At 38.7% G+C, this 17466-nt stretch overlaps 1 protein-coding gene across 2 annotated transcripts in view; it reads right to left on the bottom strand.

Annotated features, from left to right (window-relative positions):
• Nucleotides 1–17119, bottom strand: part of ST6GALNAC3 (ST6 N-acetylgalactosaminide alpha-2,6-sialyltransferase 3) — a 226591-nt gene extending 209472 nt beyond the window's left edge. For both annotated transcript variants that reach the window (XR_008577999.1, XM_054833102.1), the window contains exon 1: nucleotides 16938–17119. Coding sequence is in view for 1 of the 2 variants with exons in the window: in XM_054833102.1 (XP_054689077.1) it covers nucleotides 16938–16955 (18 nt within the window). In the remaining variant the exon portion in view is untranslated. The remainder of the gene's footprint in view (nucleotides 1–16937) is intronic.
• Between the last annotated feature and the right edge of the window lie 347 nt (nucleotides 17120–17466).

Raw genomic sequence — 17466 nt, forward strand, 5'->3', positions numbered from 1 at the left:
AGAAAAATGTAAGATGAGAATAAAGCAAAGCATTTCTCTAACTCCTCTGAAACCTGTAAGACTAGGTTTGGGCATATGTAGCAGACATTGTCCATGAACAATATTGTACATTCTACCACTCCAGTAAAAATAACGTGAAATGCAAATAGCACAGTCTTACCATGCTCAGTTTCAGTGAACAGAACTCAAAAGTTTACTGCGTCTGCACTATAACCCTTGAGAAACAAGGAAAGGTGTGGATTTCAGCAGAAACAGACAGCTGGAATAAATCACTCCTGTTCAACATACTTAGTTCGATTAAAGGCGTACATATCAAACATTCCCTCACTTACCCTTAACACCAAAAAAACCCCATGGAATTTTCATACCAGTAGTAAGCTATAAAGCTCATTCCAGGTAGTCTCTCTTGTATAATTACATAAAGCTTACTTTCCTGGTGAAAAAGTTAATAACCCTGAATATAGGTTTGAAATAGGGCCTCTGGGAAAAACAGAGCAAGAAGACCTAGTGAACTGCAGAAAGAAGAGCTGAAAAGAGATGGACCAAATTTGCACTTGCTCTCTCACAAACCATCAAATTACTAGAAGCTTACTGGTTTAGCTAGATTTTCATGGCTAGTTGAACACAGGCAGAAAAAGAAGAGTTACACTCCGCCACTTCAGAAAGTTCTCAGCTTAATGTATTATGTATGAACAAATTAAATTTAGGCTCTAGGACAAAAAAACCCTGCCACATTAAAGTTTGCTGCCAAATACAATCCTTTAAGCTTTCTTAACAGAGTATTGCAAACTGTAATTCCTTTCAAGAGAAACCTGCACTTAATTGCAGAAACCTTAACAAAGGATCAAGAATGCTACATTCAGGATAACCAGTCAGTAATTTATTCATGCCCTAAGCCAATTGGTAAACTGTTCCTCTAGTTCATAACTGAAGGGCTACCATTTCCAGCTCTTTAGTTATTTTACATGTAGAGGGGTAAATTAAACTTCCAATGTTTTTACCTTCTGGAGGTAACACTATGCCACCTCAGCAAGATTAAAGAGAGAACCAAAAATGCTTGACCTGCATAGGTGAGGATGATTCTGTTAACACAGCTATTAGACATGTTTCAATAAACCTGCTGCATATGGTGTAATACAATTAACATTATGAATAGCAGCAGCAGCATTGGAGAAATCATAAAATCACAGAATAATTAAGACTGGGAGACCTCTAGAGATCACCTAGTCAAACCTTCTGCCTAAAGTAGGCCTGATTTCAAAGTCACATCAGGTTGCTCAGGGCCTTGTCTTGTTGAGTTTTGAATATTTCCAAGGCTGTTTATGCCAGGCCCCTGTGCCAATATTATTCCAGTCTTAGTGTAAATTTTTTCTCCTTAAATTTAGTTGGAATTTTCCTTGGTGCTACTTGTGGCTGCTGACTCTTTCCACTGTGGTCCTCTGAGAAAAGCCGGTCTCCATCCTCTCTAACCCTTCTGGAGCTAGAAGACTGCTAGAAGCTACTCCCTAGGTCTTTGCTTTTCCAGGCTAAGCAAACCCAGCTCCCTCAGACTCTCCTTATAAGATTTTTCTTTTCTAACAACTAGGACATTAGTGGGTGGTTATCTGCCTCCCACTATTCTTTGCAAAGGAGAAACCTCAGACTTTGGGATTTTTCACTTTTTAGTTCCTACAGAAAGCAAGCACACACACATCAACTTCCCATACACACACAAACATACTCGCTATTTCTTCTAGGGGATGAGGACAGGGACAAACTTGCCTAGAAGTTTATCCAACAAATCCTTTCCATCTGCTTTGTCACACTGCAGAATTACTCTTGGCATCTGGCAGGAAAAGAACAGGAACAAGCCCCGGTCTGCACTGGGTGCCTGTATTTTCCATGGAAGAGAGAAGCTTTAAAAATCCATACAGTAGTTAAAGACCTTGCTTTTGAAGAGACACCTTAATTAAACCAGATGACAGGCTGTCATTACGAGATATGCCTTCAGGTGCCTCACTTATTCAGCCGGCCCAAGTACAATCCACTGTTGGCTTTCAGAGGGGCAGTGATACCCCCATGGTCCTGCTCCCATGGCAAAGGAGAGCAGATCCCTTAGTATTTGCATAGCTTGGGACGCAATTACTTGATGTCACACAACCAGCCCTCCCACAGCTGGCTTTCATGGAACAATGTTTCTCTCAGCAGAACAAGAAAGAAACAAACAAAAACAATCGTTTGGTAACTTTTTTTTTTTTTCAATCAACGCACATAAAACAAACAAACAATCGATCTAATGTTATAACACAGAATAAAGAAGCAGCCAACTCTTCCCTCCTCTCACAAGGAAAAGAGATCAAGAACACCCGGTGATGCAGCCTATTGCATTATGCATATATTGCTATAAAATCCCCACCTGTGGCATGAATTGCCAACAGTCTAAAACAGTGATTAACCCCAAGAAAACATTCAAAGTTCAGACCCTCTTGCAGTTCTGCAGTAAAATCTTACTGTACTTACCCACACTTGTTTAGGGCTTCAGTAGCAACAATGAAATTAAAACAGAAAAAAGCCCAGACTATCATTCTGTTATTTTTTCCTAATGACAGACATCTTCTAGTCTGTATATGGCTAACCACATTTTACAACTTCAGTGCTAGAAAATTCTATCTCCCCATTTGCATGCAGCCCAGGACAGCCCCTGCTTTCTTCTTGGTTCCTACCACCACATTCATCCCATCAGCACTTGAACCATCAGCCAAATTCAGAGAGGGACAGTTGCCTTTCACAGCTCTTACTCCTACATTTTTTCCCCTGTTGGAGGTCTGGGAAGGAAAGGATGTACTCATACGTAGCTAGTTTGGAGTCTGACAGAGCAGTTAGTCAGTTGAAATATTTGACATCTTTTTTTATTGAGAATCATTGTGCAGGTGGAAAGAAATTAACAATTCTGAAGCTCTAAAGAGTAAGAAAACTTAAGAGTAAGAAAATTTAAGATTTATATTTAAGGTTCTCCTGTTTGCCTCAGTTCTGCAAAGCAATAAAGCATGTGTGCTGTAAAAAAACTAACTTTATCTTACCTGTTTCTTTATGCAAATTTCATATTCAGTCCCCTACACAACAGCAACCCATATGTTTTTCTGTTTGTTGCAGAAATAAGCCTGATTTAAGCTCCTGATGTAAAACCGACTGAACCTTTAAAATCCATAGGAATATTACAGTACAAAGAATCAAGAAATCTTACACCTTCTCAAGTAACATTTCTAAACACAATGTAATTTGATTTCAGAATTATTAATGTAGTTTTTCCTATAATTTCCAACTGAGGGCTTATCACAGCTGATGATGAAATTGCCATCATAGAATACCTTCAGGGATAGCCCTAACTAATTCCCAGGTCCATTGCGGTTGTTTGATAAGATGTAGACAGCACTTCTGGGATTTCATTTCTGACTGGCAGAGTGTAATAAATTAGGAAACAGAAACAACATCCCTTATCAAAACTTAACTTAAGTGTCTATTATTAGACCTGATCCCCAGACTCAGGTTTCAGAAGACAGTTTCATATAACTTTATTTAAATATAACGGCAATACTTATCTATTTGCAGGCTAGCATTTCAAAGTATGCATTGCCTAAATCTGCTTTGAATTAGCCCTTTGCATATGCTATTATACTTCAAAGAAATGACTTCAATTAAGTTTAATTACTTCCTTCCCCAGCTTTGGATACAGCCCTTATTATATTTCATTACCTTTCCTCATGGACTGCATGGCAAATAGATGACTAATAAAAGTACAAAAACAAAGAAACTATTAAGCAAGTACATTACCTATACATAACAATACTGTACATGTATCACGCTAATTAACTTATTATCATAGTCTGCAATCACATAAATGGAGTATTAGGAAGGAACTTTTCACACACGATCAGCAAAACCTGGCTCATTCTCTGAAGTTTTTAATACCCTTCTTACCTAATTTATAAACAGTTTTAAATTCCTGAAAGGAAACAAGCCTATTAAAGCACAAAAATAGTTTATACTTTTTACTCAAGAGTATATTAAAGAGCAGCATCTAGGCAGCAAGTTGGTTACCAATTACATTCCTCTGTACTCTGCTTGTCTAGTAGTTACAGAAGCGTGCAAAATAGCTCTATCCTTTCCAGTCGTCTGGAATACCATACCCATGATTCAATATGAATCCCATAATCTCACTTCTTTTCCAAACACAGATGGTAGGAAAGATGAGGTAATGCAATGGTGGTGCTATGTAAGTAAAGCAATTCTTCCCATTTTGTTTGGATGAGAAGTTCTGAAGTTTTAACTTGAAAAACAAAGCATAACTCATTTATATAAAATTGTTAATGACTATTTTGAACTAACGTTAAAACAATCCTATGTCCACTAAAGGGAAATACTAGACCAATGTTATCATACCATTTTTGGTCCAAGCAATGAGATAACCTTTAAAGGTCCCTTCCAACCTAAACCACTCTATGATTCTATGAAAACAGCAAATTTTTTGTTGTTAGTAATAAAATACTGATAAACAATATAAATAACAATTAATAAAGTGCACAGCAGTTTAGGGAACTCTACTGAGTGAAGAAACATATGACTAGTCGTCACACATCTCAGGCTGCTAAAGCCATAGACCCTGAAGACTGAACAACAATTTCAAAACTCATTTTAATTTGGTACAAGAAAATAAATATGTTTCCTCACAGTAAATAATGTTTAAATCAATTGAATGTTCAGGTTTTTATTATATTTTAGTTCCACACACACACCCCCCAAGCAGACTTCCTGCAGTTTTATCTAAACTACTGATGAGTTTTCCATTTTCCTTCTTACAAGGATGTTTATTTCCATAAATGGATTACATTTTCCCATAAATTGCTTTAAAGCACTTTCATGCAATGCTTCACAAGACACTTTACAAATACAAGAACAGCAGCATAATGGTACCATTAGCAAATGATGACGAGCCATGGTACCTTGCCTTGAGGCCCGGAAGGAAATTCAACTCTGTGGTTTTATTCACAAGGGACTGAGGACTTCCCTTTAAGATCAAGATTTGCAAATAGACAGAAAAAACTAAAAAGGAGCAAGTCTGTCAAATTCAATTTTCTTTTCTGTGTCACTAATAATGTTTTCCTGGAGATTTTGAAACTAAAAAGCAGCTACAATCTATTTCCACATGTCTGTGACCTGCATGATATCTGCCTTTTGGGGGATGCACTTTTCACTGTACAATTGTTCCTCATTGCAATGGCCTCAGGCAGATTTGAGACTGATGATCAGAACTAAAAGGTAAAATAGTAGTCTGTAGCTCTAACAGCTCTTGCAGTTTGCATTCAGAACAAGTACACCAAAGTCAGCTTCTCCCACTGGAATCAATGAATGGCAAGTAGTAATAAGGTCTCATGCGAGATCTCAGTGGGGAAAAAAGCACATTCAATCTCCTGGTTAATTCCGAAGTGCCATCAAGCGTAACATTAGTTTTACCAAATACTGAAAGCTGAATTTTCAGAAACATTTATTTTCCAACCCTCACCTGAAATACCAGACACACCAAGAGGCAAAGCAAGCTATGCAAACAAAGCTTTAACAAAATTCCAGCTGAGCTTCACCTCACACACCTCAAAAGCACAAGCACTGCTGGAAAACAGCAGATGAACTAACACACTGCCTTCTTCTAAACACGTGGTCAAACTTGGAATACCGATGGCATTTAGTAGAACAACAGGAAACAAAACATTGTCCAAGGCCAGCAAGATGCAAGACCACAAGCCATTTTAATATTCTTTCTTTCTTTGACAGACATTCAGTATTACTCTTTCAATAAAGGCTGACTACAGTGCAGTCACTGTTTTCTCTTGCTCTCGTAGGATCCAACAAAGGAAAATTTTGTCTATGCATTGGCAAGCAGTCTCCTACTGAAGGGCAGACAATTAACAGTATGGCTACTACTAAAGCAGGAAGTTTTTTGGTAGTAGTACCCACATAAAGATTTCCTGACCCCTTGTAGACTGCTCTCTCATGCTTGCACCACCTCCTCAGCTGGGCCCAATGCAATCTCTGCAATACTTAGGAAACTTAATAAAAATAATTATCTGGAAAGCATAAAGAGTTATTCTAATACCGTTCCATTTTCTGCTTATGGTATGACACTCCCACTGTTGGGGATTGAAATAGTTTACTTATAGAATATTAGAATTAATTGTGTGATCGCTTAAAATTAGGTTGAACTGAAACTTAAGTGGCTTGCTTTGGCATGAGTGATTGGAGTGCAGAAGCCTTAGGCCACAAACCATAACTGAATTTTAGTTGGACCTTTGCTTGGTCAAGGGGGAGGAAGTACTGGGAGTTATGCACAGCGAGATAAACTGGACCAAGCCTATAATTCAAGGGAAATACCTTCAAAGAGGGAGAGAAACTGCTTTATCTCAAGTCAACAGAAGACAGATGAGACCCAGGTGTGTATAAGACAGGAGGATGGTGAAACTGCATAGATAAGATTCAGAAGATGTTATTCCAATCATCATAGAGGAAAAGGAGTTATTAAACAAATTGATTGGACAAACAGTCCATGCATGTTGTGTGGACAGCTCATGAATCATAGAATGGTTTGAGTTGGAAGGGACCTTAAAGATCATCTAGAACACCTTGTGTAGTAGATTGTGAGGCCTCAAAGGGCACAAGAAAATAACTGAGGGTATCTCTCTTTGGAGATACCCAGTTTGATCTGAAATAAACTGACTCTGTGGCAAATGTAGAGTCCAAACTCCTCTTCAGAGTTGGAGGCTAAGACTGGATCCAGTGCATCTAGACTCCTCTCTGAGAAAGGGTTTAGAAAGCAAGGGTGTCCAGTCTAACCTCATGACTCAGTGGGAGGGTCTTCTTGGACTCTTCTATAACACCCACGTACAGCCATGCCGGCACATCAGAGGGGAAAGTGAGTAGCTGCAGGTGGCTCATCAGAGGTGCCAATCTGAAGCCAGAGCTATGCTGCGGCAAGGGTGAGAGGCACTGCTCCTTGGGACAGCAACCCCACATTGATGATCTGGCTCTTGGATTACACATTTGACTCTGGGATCCAGGTCTGTTCTCCTGGTTAAGGCAGCAGTTGCAGACAAGGAGACCAAGTCTCTATATTTAGTATTCTCAAGAGGAAGTGTGGTTAGATGAGGGAAGCTTCTATGGCATTTCAAGGTCCTCGTTTCTCCAGTTTCATCTGAAGTGACCTGGTAAAACCACTAACATACCTTAAATGGTTTAATGAAAGATGAGTGGGCAAGTGGCAGTGAACACAAAGGAAAAACATAGTATGAATTGCATTTCATAATTAAGAGTTGTGAACTGCAGAGACAGACTCCCAGGTCTCGGTAACAGGCACAGAGCTGTTAGTGCTGGCTGAGTGAACATGCACACTGAAGTAAGGAAACAGTTCAAGATGTGTTCCTGAAGATGCCATTTCTTTTATCTTGTTTGGAATGTTCAGTGGCTCTTTTCTCATTTCCCTATTTGAGAAAAACATTTAGTAGGGTAAAACTAATTTTTCTGTAAAAATATTTTTATGCCCCATGGAAGGAAATGGAAAAAAAGAAGAGGGATAGAGAACCATGCAGAGACAGCTGTCTGAATTTCTCTTATTAATCATATGGAAAAAAAGTTACAAAAGTTTTTCTTTTAGCAAAACTTCCACATCCCAATTACAAAAGATGTATCTTCAACAAGGTTTTTCCTCATGTTACACATTCCACAGCTCCCAAGGATCCCAGAGGAGAATGAGTCAGTCTCATTCTCCATTCTGTTTTTTAGAATGCAAAGGGGTTTTTTTAATCTCCACATAAGAAGCACTAATAGAAAGCTCTCTTCTGTTAACGGTTAATTATTACCTGACTAGCTTGCCACAGACAAATGCAAACACAGGAAAATTACAACAGATCAGCTGACACACAGTAACTCACAACTTATTCACATGGCTGAGAGGACTAAGCTAGAAAAGTTTAGTAAAAGTATGATGAATTTTAATAATCACATAAGCACCAGTGTGGACACATGTAAACTGGAATTACAATCTTTATTCTTCTGCCAAATCAGAACAAAATCATATAGTAACTTTATTCTAGGATAACTGCATCTCACAGCAGAACACAACACATTAAAACATGAAAGCCTTCTAGCCTTTTTGGATTAATCAAAAAAATAAAGTGACTTCCACTTATGAAGAAGGGAGAGATCTTAGGAATTTGGAGAAGTACATACATAAACCACAAGCACATAATTTCATAGTCTAATGTAAAGTAATCATAATTATTCAAAGTACACCAGGTGGTGTTCTACTGACCTCAGGGTTTGTAATAATACCAATATGTATATTAACGAACTAACAAATATACATTGTAATTTCTTAAATGTAATATCATCCCATCATTCCAAGAAAATTATGTTAAAATCTGAAGAAACAATCGATTTGGAAGAAACTAAAAACTGATGATTAACAAAAGGTTGTGAAACTTGCAAGAAAGAAAAGAAGTGGCATTTGGTTTCTGGCTTTTCCCATTTAGAATTAAAATGCCAAACCTCACAGAATGATGTCTCATGTTGTTAGATGTTCAGGAGGGCATTCCCTTTGCCAAACACCTGGCAAACTTTTGCTAGCAGTGAGATTATATATAATTTTAAGGAAAAGAATTCTAGAAAGAGACAGAAGATACCTAATCCTACACCAAACCAACATTCAAAGAATGCATCATTAGAAGAGACAGGATCTATAATTAGTTCTGCATTTCTTCTGTACAAATTGCTATTCCCATGAAATAAACATGCTTTTCTGATTACTTCCAACTGCTCCACACCTGCATCTTACCTGCCTAGGCTAGCATTCCACTGCCTATTGCTAATGCAAATTGCTGCAAAATGTACCTTTCATAAGAAGCTACTACTTCATTTAATTATTAGCAAGTGTGGTGCTCCCATGTTAATTTTAAAATGTCACACATGCTATACAGATATACAAAAACTGCTTAATAGGACTGTCTTTAGACAACACAAACCATTACTCCTGAACAGCACCACTTAGAAGATTTCATCTCCCACACCCTTCCATTTCAGTTCCTGTCTCACCTTTCTTCTTCTCAATAGTAAAGATGAAAAAGAATATCCAGCATGGTATTTTATCCAATTTCAAATATATAAACTGAGAATTATCATGTTTTCCAAGTGCTTCTACTAAAATGATCAGAAGCAAAATAACTGCCATTATTTTAAATACAAACCCTATTTATATAAATTTTGTAATAACATCATTTCAGTTGGTTGACTGATTTTAAAAAAGAGAGAGAAAAATAGTATACCTGTATAGCTCCTGAAAAGCTTATGAATGCACCAGCATATCTTACTCGATAAAACTTGTGACACTACTATCTAAGTCATATTTGTAACAATATAAAGGCAATATTTGCAGAAACATTGGGTGTTCTCGAAGGGGGGAGCGCAGACAATATTCAGTTTGATAGTTAACATTTTCTGAGATGACATACAGCAATTCGCACCTCATCCAGCCACGTTTTATTCTGTCATCAGACTCAGGAACACGACATACATTACAATCATGCATTGTCCTTTTTTAGTCCAAGCCCATTCTGCAGAAACCAATGAACTCACTGGAAAAGTGTTGGTCTTTCTTATTTCAACAGTGCATGGGGTATTCACAAGAACCACCACACAAAATGCAGTAGATGCAGTTTTTCCTCCAACAGGAATAGCACATTCATCCCACATGAGTATTTAATGCTGACAACAGTGAGGTAACTGCTCTCTCAGCTTTAAGAGACGACAGGGTCTAAGGCAGAGTTTTGCCTTGTTTCTTGGGAATACATCCAATAGAGCTGCATCACCCACCTTGTTTACAGATCCCAAGAAAGATCAACTTTTCCTAGCTCCTGGAGAGAGGTCTCAGAGGTCTCAAATACTGGCAAGATAAAATAAACTTCTACCTCTTCTTTGTTATATATGCGCACACTTCTAATCTCATATGCTATATATTGGACCACGGTGGAGAGCAACTGATAGGCGGAAGAAAGTATTGGGAAAGTGTCATGGATAATAACCACAAAATAAATTATCAGTTTGGTTCATAGGCTGGCTTTGTTCTCGGGGGCAACCAGCTTGCCACTCAGCAGGACCTTTCTGCAGCAATTAAGGGACCAAACAGCAGTAGCCAAACCAAGGGCTCCCACTCTTCCCATGGGCTTCCCACAGAATTTCCAATCCTCTTCACAGTGTCAGCAATTTATTTCGAAGTGGCCCACAATATCTGAAAGTTAAACTAAAAATCTAAATACATTTACAATCAATAATTTCATTTTTCTTGCACAAAATAGCTCTTTATGATAAAAGCTGCTCTGGGGAGGAGATTGGTCCAAAAATTATATTCATCCAATAACCACCAGAAAGATAAAGAAATTCATCTTCCATTCCATGTGTGAGCATTTGACCTTTCCTATCCTAACAAATACACAGAAACCTCCCCCCCCCCCCCCAAGCCACACACAAAAAAAATCTCTCTTAAAACAAGTCAGCCTGCTGCGTAGATATTGCTTCCTTGGGAAAAGATGAAAGAACAAAGCCTGGACAGAGCACCGTGTCCAGTACTACACTTCTGGAAGGTGCACAGATACTGCTGGAATGAAACATGGCAAAGGAACAGAAAAAAATGCTGAAAGCTCTGCCTTTTCAAATTAACTGAGCAGATGCTGTGACAGTTGTGACTAAACCCTAAAAATTAAAACAAAACCTGGGATCTTTTAAGCTGCATTTCAGACCCCCTTAAATTAATCACAAATGTTTAGCTACAGTCACAAAACAAGGTCCACTTTCCTTTTGGCTGCCTTCTCACTAGAAATAAGTAAGAGCACATCTGTCCTATATTTCAAAAGGTTTGATATGTTACGTACAAGTATAAGAATTTGCTGCTTCCTATGATGTTTTATGTCATACTATGGCATGCCAAGTTATCTGGCATTCATGACATGTCAAAATGAAAATTTAAAAAAAGGACAAGACATAAACCACTAAAGCTGATGTGCAACTCTATGAAGAGGCTGAATTTTGAAAAGACTACTCTACCTTTAATATGCAATTCCATACCTGTGAATGTGCATGACAATTGTGTATCCCAGGTGGGGGAGAAGCCTGAAACATCTGGATGACACATGCTTCATTGCTTAAAGATGAACTACAAAACAAAAACCTTTCTCCCATTACTGCTTTATCATATAACTACTTAAATGTAAAGCTCTAAAGTATGAGACAGCTCCTAATTTCATGCTGGGTTTGCGGGTTTAGTTTTTACACTTCTAATAAATTCAGACAGGAAACTCCAGTTTTAAACCAACTGAAGTATGCTTACACTGGAGATTGTCTTGGTTTAGCTACATGGGTATCAAGACCAAATTTATTCAACCAAAGCAAGTTCACTTGTAGGACTAGACTGCCATCTCTTCCTGCTTGGGAGGAGGCTAATACATTGTCTTTAAAGTATAATTAGTTTAAGATCATTGCAAGTGAGAATGAAAAGTGGTTTTATACTTCTTAGAATTTAATTTTCCTTAAATTTTCAAGAAGTCAACATAATAAAAAACATATTACAAAATTCCATGTACTACACTCCATAAAATCTTACATGGTAATTAAGCACCACTGGACCATGATACAGCAAATCCTAGCCCTGCACATTGCCAGATTCATTAATGCAGCTTCATTCACTTTGGAGCAGTTTAGAGGTAAACAATGTAATGTATTGAAAAAGAAGTCTTTTAGTTAGAAACAGAATAATTTTAAGAAATGTATTTAAAATAGAAATATTCAATGTAAAAAGAGCATCAGAAAGAATTAACTCTGGAGTTTTGCTAGTTTTGTTTAGCGAGATGGGGAGCAGGGGGAAAATCAGCCATAGCTGATCCATCAAGAAACCTGTTTACTGCCTCAAAAATCCTGATTCTTCTCTGTAACTCCTTGTTGCATCTGCCTTGTCACTTTCCAACTCCTTTGTGCATACCTCATAAGGGGCACCTTTACATATTTACACCATAATTGTGTAAGAAAAAGAAATCTTGCTGAAGCCATTAAGTGTGAAAAAGGACAGGAACTGGAAGCTCAGAAGTCTGATCTCTTCACATTGACATAACACTTTCCATCCCTAAAGATATAACCACATATTCCTAGAAATGATTCCAGTCACAATAGAAATACTGCAGCCCACAAAACTATTGATCATCAGGTTAAGACTGGCTGAGAAGAGAGCTCACATTACAGTGAACATGCAGCAAGTTTAGATGTTGCTGGGAAATGACCCATCAGACAGGCATCGTCTCATGAGGAGGGGAGGTCACCTTTGTTCCTTTCCCCAGGATCTCTCCATCTCTTATCATGTCACAGGACAGAGCACAGCATGAGAGTCAAACAGGCTCCAAGTACAATTCTCAGCATAGGAAAACAGATGGATGCCATGCATAAACATTACTGCAGTCAATTTCAAAGTCAAGAGGTATGTGAATTATCTTGGACCTGATTCAAGCAAGATATAGAGGTCATCTCCATGGAAGGCCCTGCATCCTGCAAATCCCTAGCAGCAAATGGAATTCTGGTAAGACATAAAGCCTACCCTGCAAAACAGAGCAGAAATGAAACAAGGAACATGGTCCTAATGATGTTGAAACTTGGGAGGAAATACCTACAATCTTCATCATGCACATAGAGATTAAAAAAATCAAATTAATAACTAAATATCAAAAATTACAAGTGTCCAAACACCAGGACCAGATCCTTTTAGACCTTCTGCCTCTCCCCTCCGAACAGCTACTTGCCAGGGTGGAAAATTTAATATAATGAGATCAGCTTTGCTATTTTAGTCTCAAAAGTGCAGATGGAGCATATGCCTGCAGATAGTAACATTATCTGTGTTACTGCAGCGTCTGAAGACCCCAATCAGATGCAGACCATTGAACACTCAGAGAAAACTCTTAGAGAAAATTCCTGCCAAAACCAGCTTACCTTATGAACTAAGGGGGAAATGCAACCTATGGTTTTAATTAAACCAGCTGAGATAACCACGGACAGGAAACACGCAAAACAATCATAGGTGAACACAAAGGTATGGTCACCTTTGACAGCACCCTGCAGAAAACTGTTATAAGCACGTGCTGAAGGGTTTTGTTTGGTTGAAACTTTTAAGTTACATTTTGCAAGACAGTTCTTTCAATCTTTGGATTAGATAAAAAAAAAATATTAAAGAAACTACAGATTTTAGTTGGCCACCTGCTTGCTTTGACAGAAGAACTCGCAATCAGCTGTGGTAACAAGACCATTGCCTCACATTATACAAATACTATTTAGACCACAGAATTTCACTGAAGGTTTCAACTCACTTGTGATTTCTGCCAGTAGAGGATCATGTCCAGCCTACAGGCACATGAAATCTCTTTTGCTCACCACACAGTAAATACACAGCACACAAAACAGAAGGAAATCTCTTTTTAGATTTCACACTTAGTTCTCACTGTATGGGCCCATCACACATGGACTTTTTATTAAATGCTACCACATTAAGCTTACACTGTTAAAATTGTACTATGATGACAACATAATCCACCTCCATCATCTTCTTCAAAACCTCCATTTAAAAAGAAGAGTTTGTAAATACGGGAAGGCATAATCCCCTGTAAAGTGCAGCATGCATGAACTAAGTTACCTGTTCTATTTCCTTTAAAACATTATGGTCCAGTCCTCAGTGGGGGATATCAACATTTTACAGAGTATTGTTATCATTCATGTTGTATTTATTGTAAGACAACAAGTATATTGAAGTATCATTTTTCAATTATGCAAAAACTAGCGTTTCTTTGAAGTAATTTATTAAATAACGTCTGTCATCATTTTAAAGGGTCAGGAGGTCATACAGTGGAAGTTAGGGAGTTCAACATCTTTGGGGACAATAGCGACTACATAAATAGTAATCACTCTGTTAATCTAGTCATCAGCAAGGTGGCATGTAGCTACCATAGTAACAAGCATAAGATCAACTATTTGTTTCCAGGAAATGCCTATGCTTCACTCTGCTATTCTGCCACGATTTTTAAAGACATGATAAAAAAAACACAACACATCCTGTTTCTTAGAACTCGCCTCTTTCTCTGCATTTCCTCAACAGAAGAGAGAATTCCTCACAAAAAGAGAGTTTCACTGGTTTTAACGAGACTGTCCCACTACTGATGGGGAGACAAAGTTTCTGGAGCCATGATGAGCGACAGCCCAGTCAGTCTTACCTAGAGAGAGTACACAACAAACACCACAGACAGCCCCCACCCTAGGAAGAATCATCTTCCCAAGCATTTCTACAAGGGCTACACACACAGATCACTTCTTGCAGTAGTCATAGTAAAAGTAGGTCTTGGTATCTAAAGGTTATACACTTTTTCTAATATGCTCTTAACCACAGTTAATTATTAATAGCCATCTCTGTTCTTTGTGCTTTTACAGACATCTCTATCCAATCTCATTTATATTAAACTCTCACACATACAGAACTCCAACATTCTACAAGTCTCAATATCTTTGGTGGGGGAATGAGTGAGAGGTGCAGGGAGAAATTAAAAACCTAGGAATGGAGGGAGGGCAAGCCACAAAGCAGAGCCACAGAGGCACTCAGGGCTGAAGTGGCAAGGATGCATCATTGTTCTGGCTTCCCATCCACTGTGCCACCACCTAGTTAATATCTATAGCACAGATTTTTTTTTTTTATGTGGGTTTTTTTAATGCGGTTTTTTTTTTTTTTTTATGCTTCCACACAGGCTACTGACTGAATAAACAAGAGAGTCAGGACAAACCCAAGAGAAAGGAGGAGGGTGTAGCTAACAGGTTTGTATTTTCAGGAAGTAATTGCCCTGGTGTCACATCAAAACATATGTATTATTCTGAACTTCCTTGTTACAGTAAAAGCTTTAGGAGTATGTGTAGGCATTACATTAAAAACTTATACACCGTTAAGCATCTTGATCTAGACATTTAAATTACTCCTGAGAAAGCCCAGTCTGTCTTATGGCAAAGCTAATCTTCACATATCTCTTTCACTTTTTATCCTTGCACCTGCCTGTATTAACAAGATTAAGAATTAAGCTGGCAGAGGGTTGTCTGTCAAGGAATACCAATTTATCTATTGATTTAATCATCAGAATTACAACCAAATGGAGCTCCAAGCCTGGGCAAAGGGAAGGTGTTTATTGTGTTATAATTCAAACCCTAAAAGGAAGGCACTGCAGAAGTCATGCTTGTGGCAGGCTGTGTCACCAGGCTGTGCTGAGGAAACAGTTGGGAGGGGGAAAGAGACACTGGAGTTTTCTTGTAAAATGATATTCTTATTTCATTGTTAGGGCCAGAGGGAAGATTTTGCATGTGATTCTCCACATGGTCAAAAAAAAGTGAAGAAATTCTGTCTTCTGGATCACTTGCAGATCCTAGCTAAGTCATCCGGGGAGTGTTTAAAAAGGAGTGCACGTACTTATCTTTGTGAAGCCAGGCTCCATTCACCGAGCTCATATATCCTCATCCCAAGTCACAATTTAACTCTCGATTGCGTCAGTGCTGTTGGCTTAAAAGAGTTTGTTACCATCTCTCTCCAAACAGAACCTGCTAGTTCAGGGAAGTTTCTGCACTTGAGGCAGAGTTTGCCATATTTATTAATAGAAGCTGCCACAACCTACATGCTCATGAAAGAAAACTCAAAAAATATCCATGTACCACAGAATTCATGAATGAATGAAAGGGGAAAACTGCAGCAAAATAAGTCGGTTTTAAAGTTGAATGCCAAAAAAAAAGTTATAAGAACTGAATTCAAGGAATGTTTATTATTTGGGGACTGTTTTGAAGCTTTGCAATTTATCCATTTTGCTGATATGCTGAAGGCAACTGCTATGAGAGGCCATCCCAAAGGTTGGGATAAATCAACCCTTTGTTAGAAGATCAGACTGAAAATAACAAAGCATTCACAGATCACTTTTATTTAGTAAAAGGAACAGAGTGCAAATGTATTCAAAATATACACAGAAAGGAGCAAGGCAGATCGCAAATGAATACGAAACAAATCACTTTCAAGCCAGGCACAGCAGAGTGACTCCCTGCAAGTGACAACACTGTAAGGAAACAAACGCTGTTTGTTCTCAACTGACTGCACTTCCGCCTCCTCCCCTTTCATTCAATCCTTAGTACTAGTGATGCTCCCTCCATCTCCATGACATGCTGGCTGCAAATACTTTTATGCTGGTGAGGAAAGCAGGCTGGAGAAAGCATATGGTCACACGGTAAGTTTACGCTTATATTTGCTGGTGTGAAGGGGAAAAACCCTCTATCAAATAGGTAACTGGATTGTCAAATGCAATTAAATACTAAGTATAATTGTGTGGAGCATCTGGATCTTGAGTAAATTCAGCAGGGGAGTGTGTGCTTAAGGAGCAATTGGGACAGCTGTGTATATCTGCAACCTTTGCTTTAAAAGCAGTAAATGCTGCACGGTCAAAAAAAAAGAAAATAACTTCCCCCTTTTTGTCCTTTGTACTGGAAGTCTGTTGCCCGAATGATATTGCTCCTGAAGGAATTCAGCTCCAAGTCAGCTGAGACAAACCAGAGCCCCTCACCCCCCTCCTATTATTCGGTACACAGTTCCCTTCCCGCTAGCCGATAGCTCGCAGTTCTGACAATGCAGGGAAAGAGGAAAAGAATGGCAGAGCGAAGCAGAGCACAGCTGTATGTTGCAGAATCTCTCCGTATTCATTTGCAAAACAAAGCCAGTATTCAAAAAGACAACGAAGATGCAATAGGACCATACCGAATCCATGCCTCTGAGCTGCGAGGGGCTCTCTAACAATGCATTCAAGCAACAGATAGAGATTTACCTTCAAAATGCAGGCCATGTTCTTTCTCTATCCTTCCTACCATAGAGCAGCAGGATTCTACTTTGTGAGCAGCAGTTCCAGTGTCAGGCAAAAGGCTGGTAGAGCTGCAGAACTGCTAGAGCCTACATTCCTGTAGATCCAAATAAGGGTACCACGCATCCAGGATCCGTTAGTCATATTAGTCTTTTTATGCCCCGTCTGTTCCACCCATCAGCTCCTACCACTGGCTGGGAGCCAGCCCGGTACCTCCCCTCCATCACATGACCGAGTTTGATTCATGGCTCCAGCGTGTATTTTTGTGAGCTCCAGGACGCTCTCATGCAATACTATATGTACAAATGGCAATCTATACCTTGCAGATGTTTTGTGCTGTTTGGAAATCAAGCTGCGTGTTTATAATTAATCCCTGTGCAACTCTCTAAATGTTCTCAGGAGACAGTTGCTGCCAGTTAGTCAGAAAAGTCCAAACTCTCTCTATTATTTGGGCTCTAAAAATCCTTACACTGCTTGTTAGTGTGAAGTATCGTTT

The sequence above is a fragment of the Grus americana genome, chromosome 8 (genome assembly GCF_028858705.1).
Source record: "Grus americana isolate bGruAme1 chromosome 8, bGruAme1.mat, whole genome shotgun sequence".
Classification (NCBI taxonomy): Eukaryota; Metazoa; Chordata; class Aves; order Gruiformes; family Gruidae; genus Grus; species Grus americana.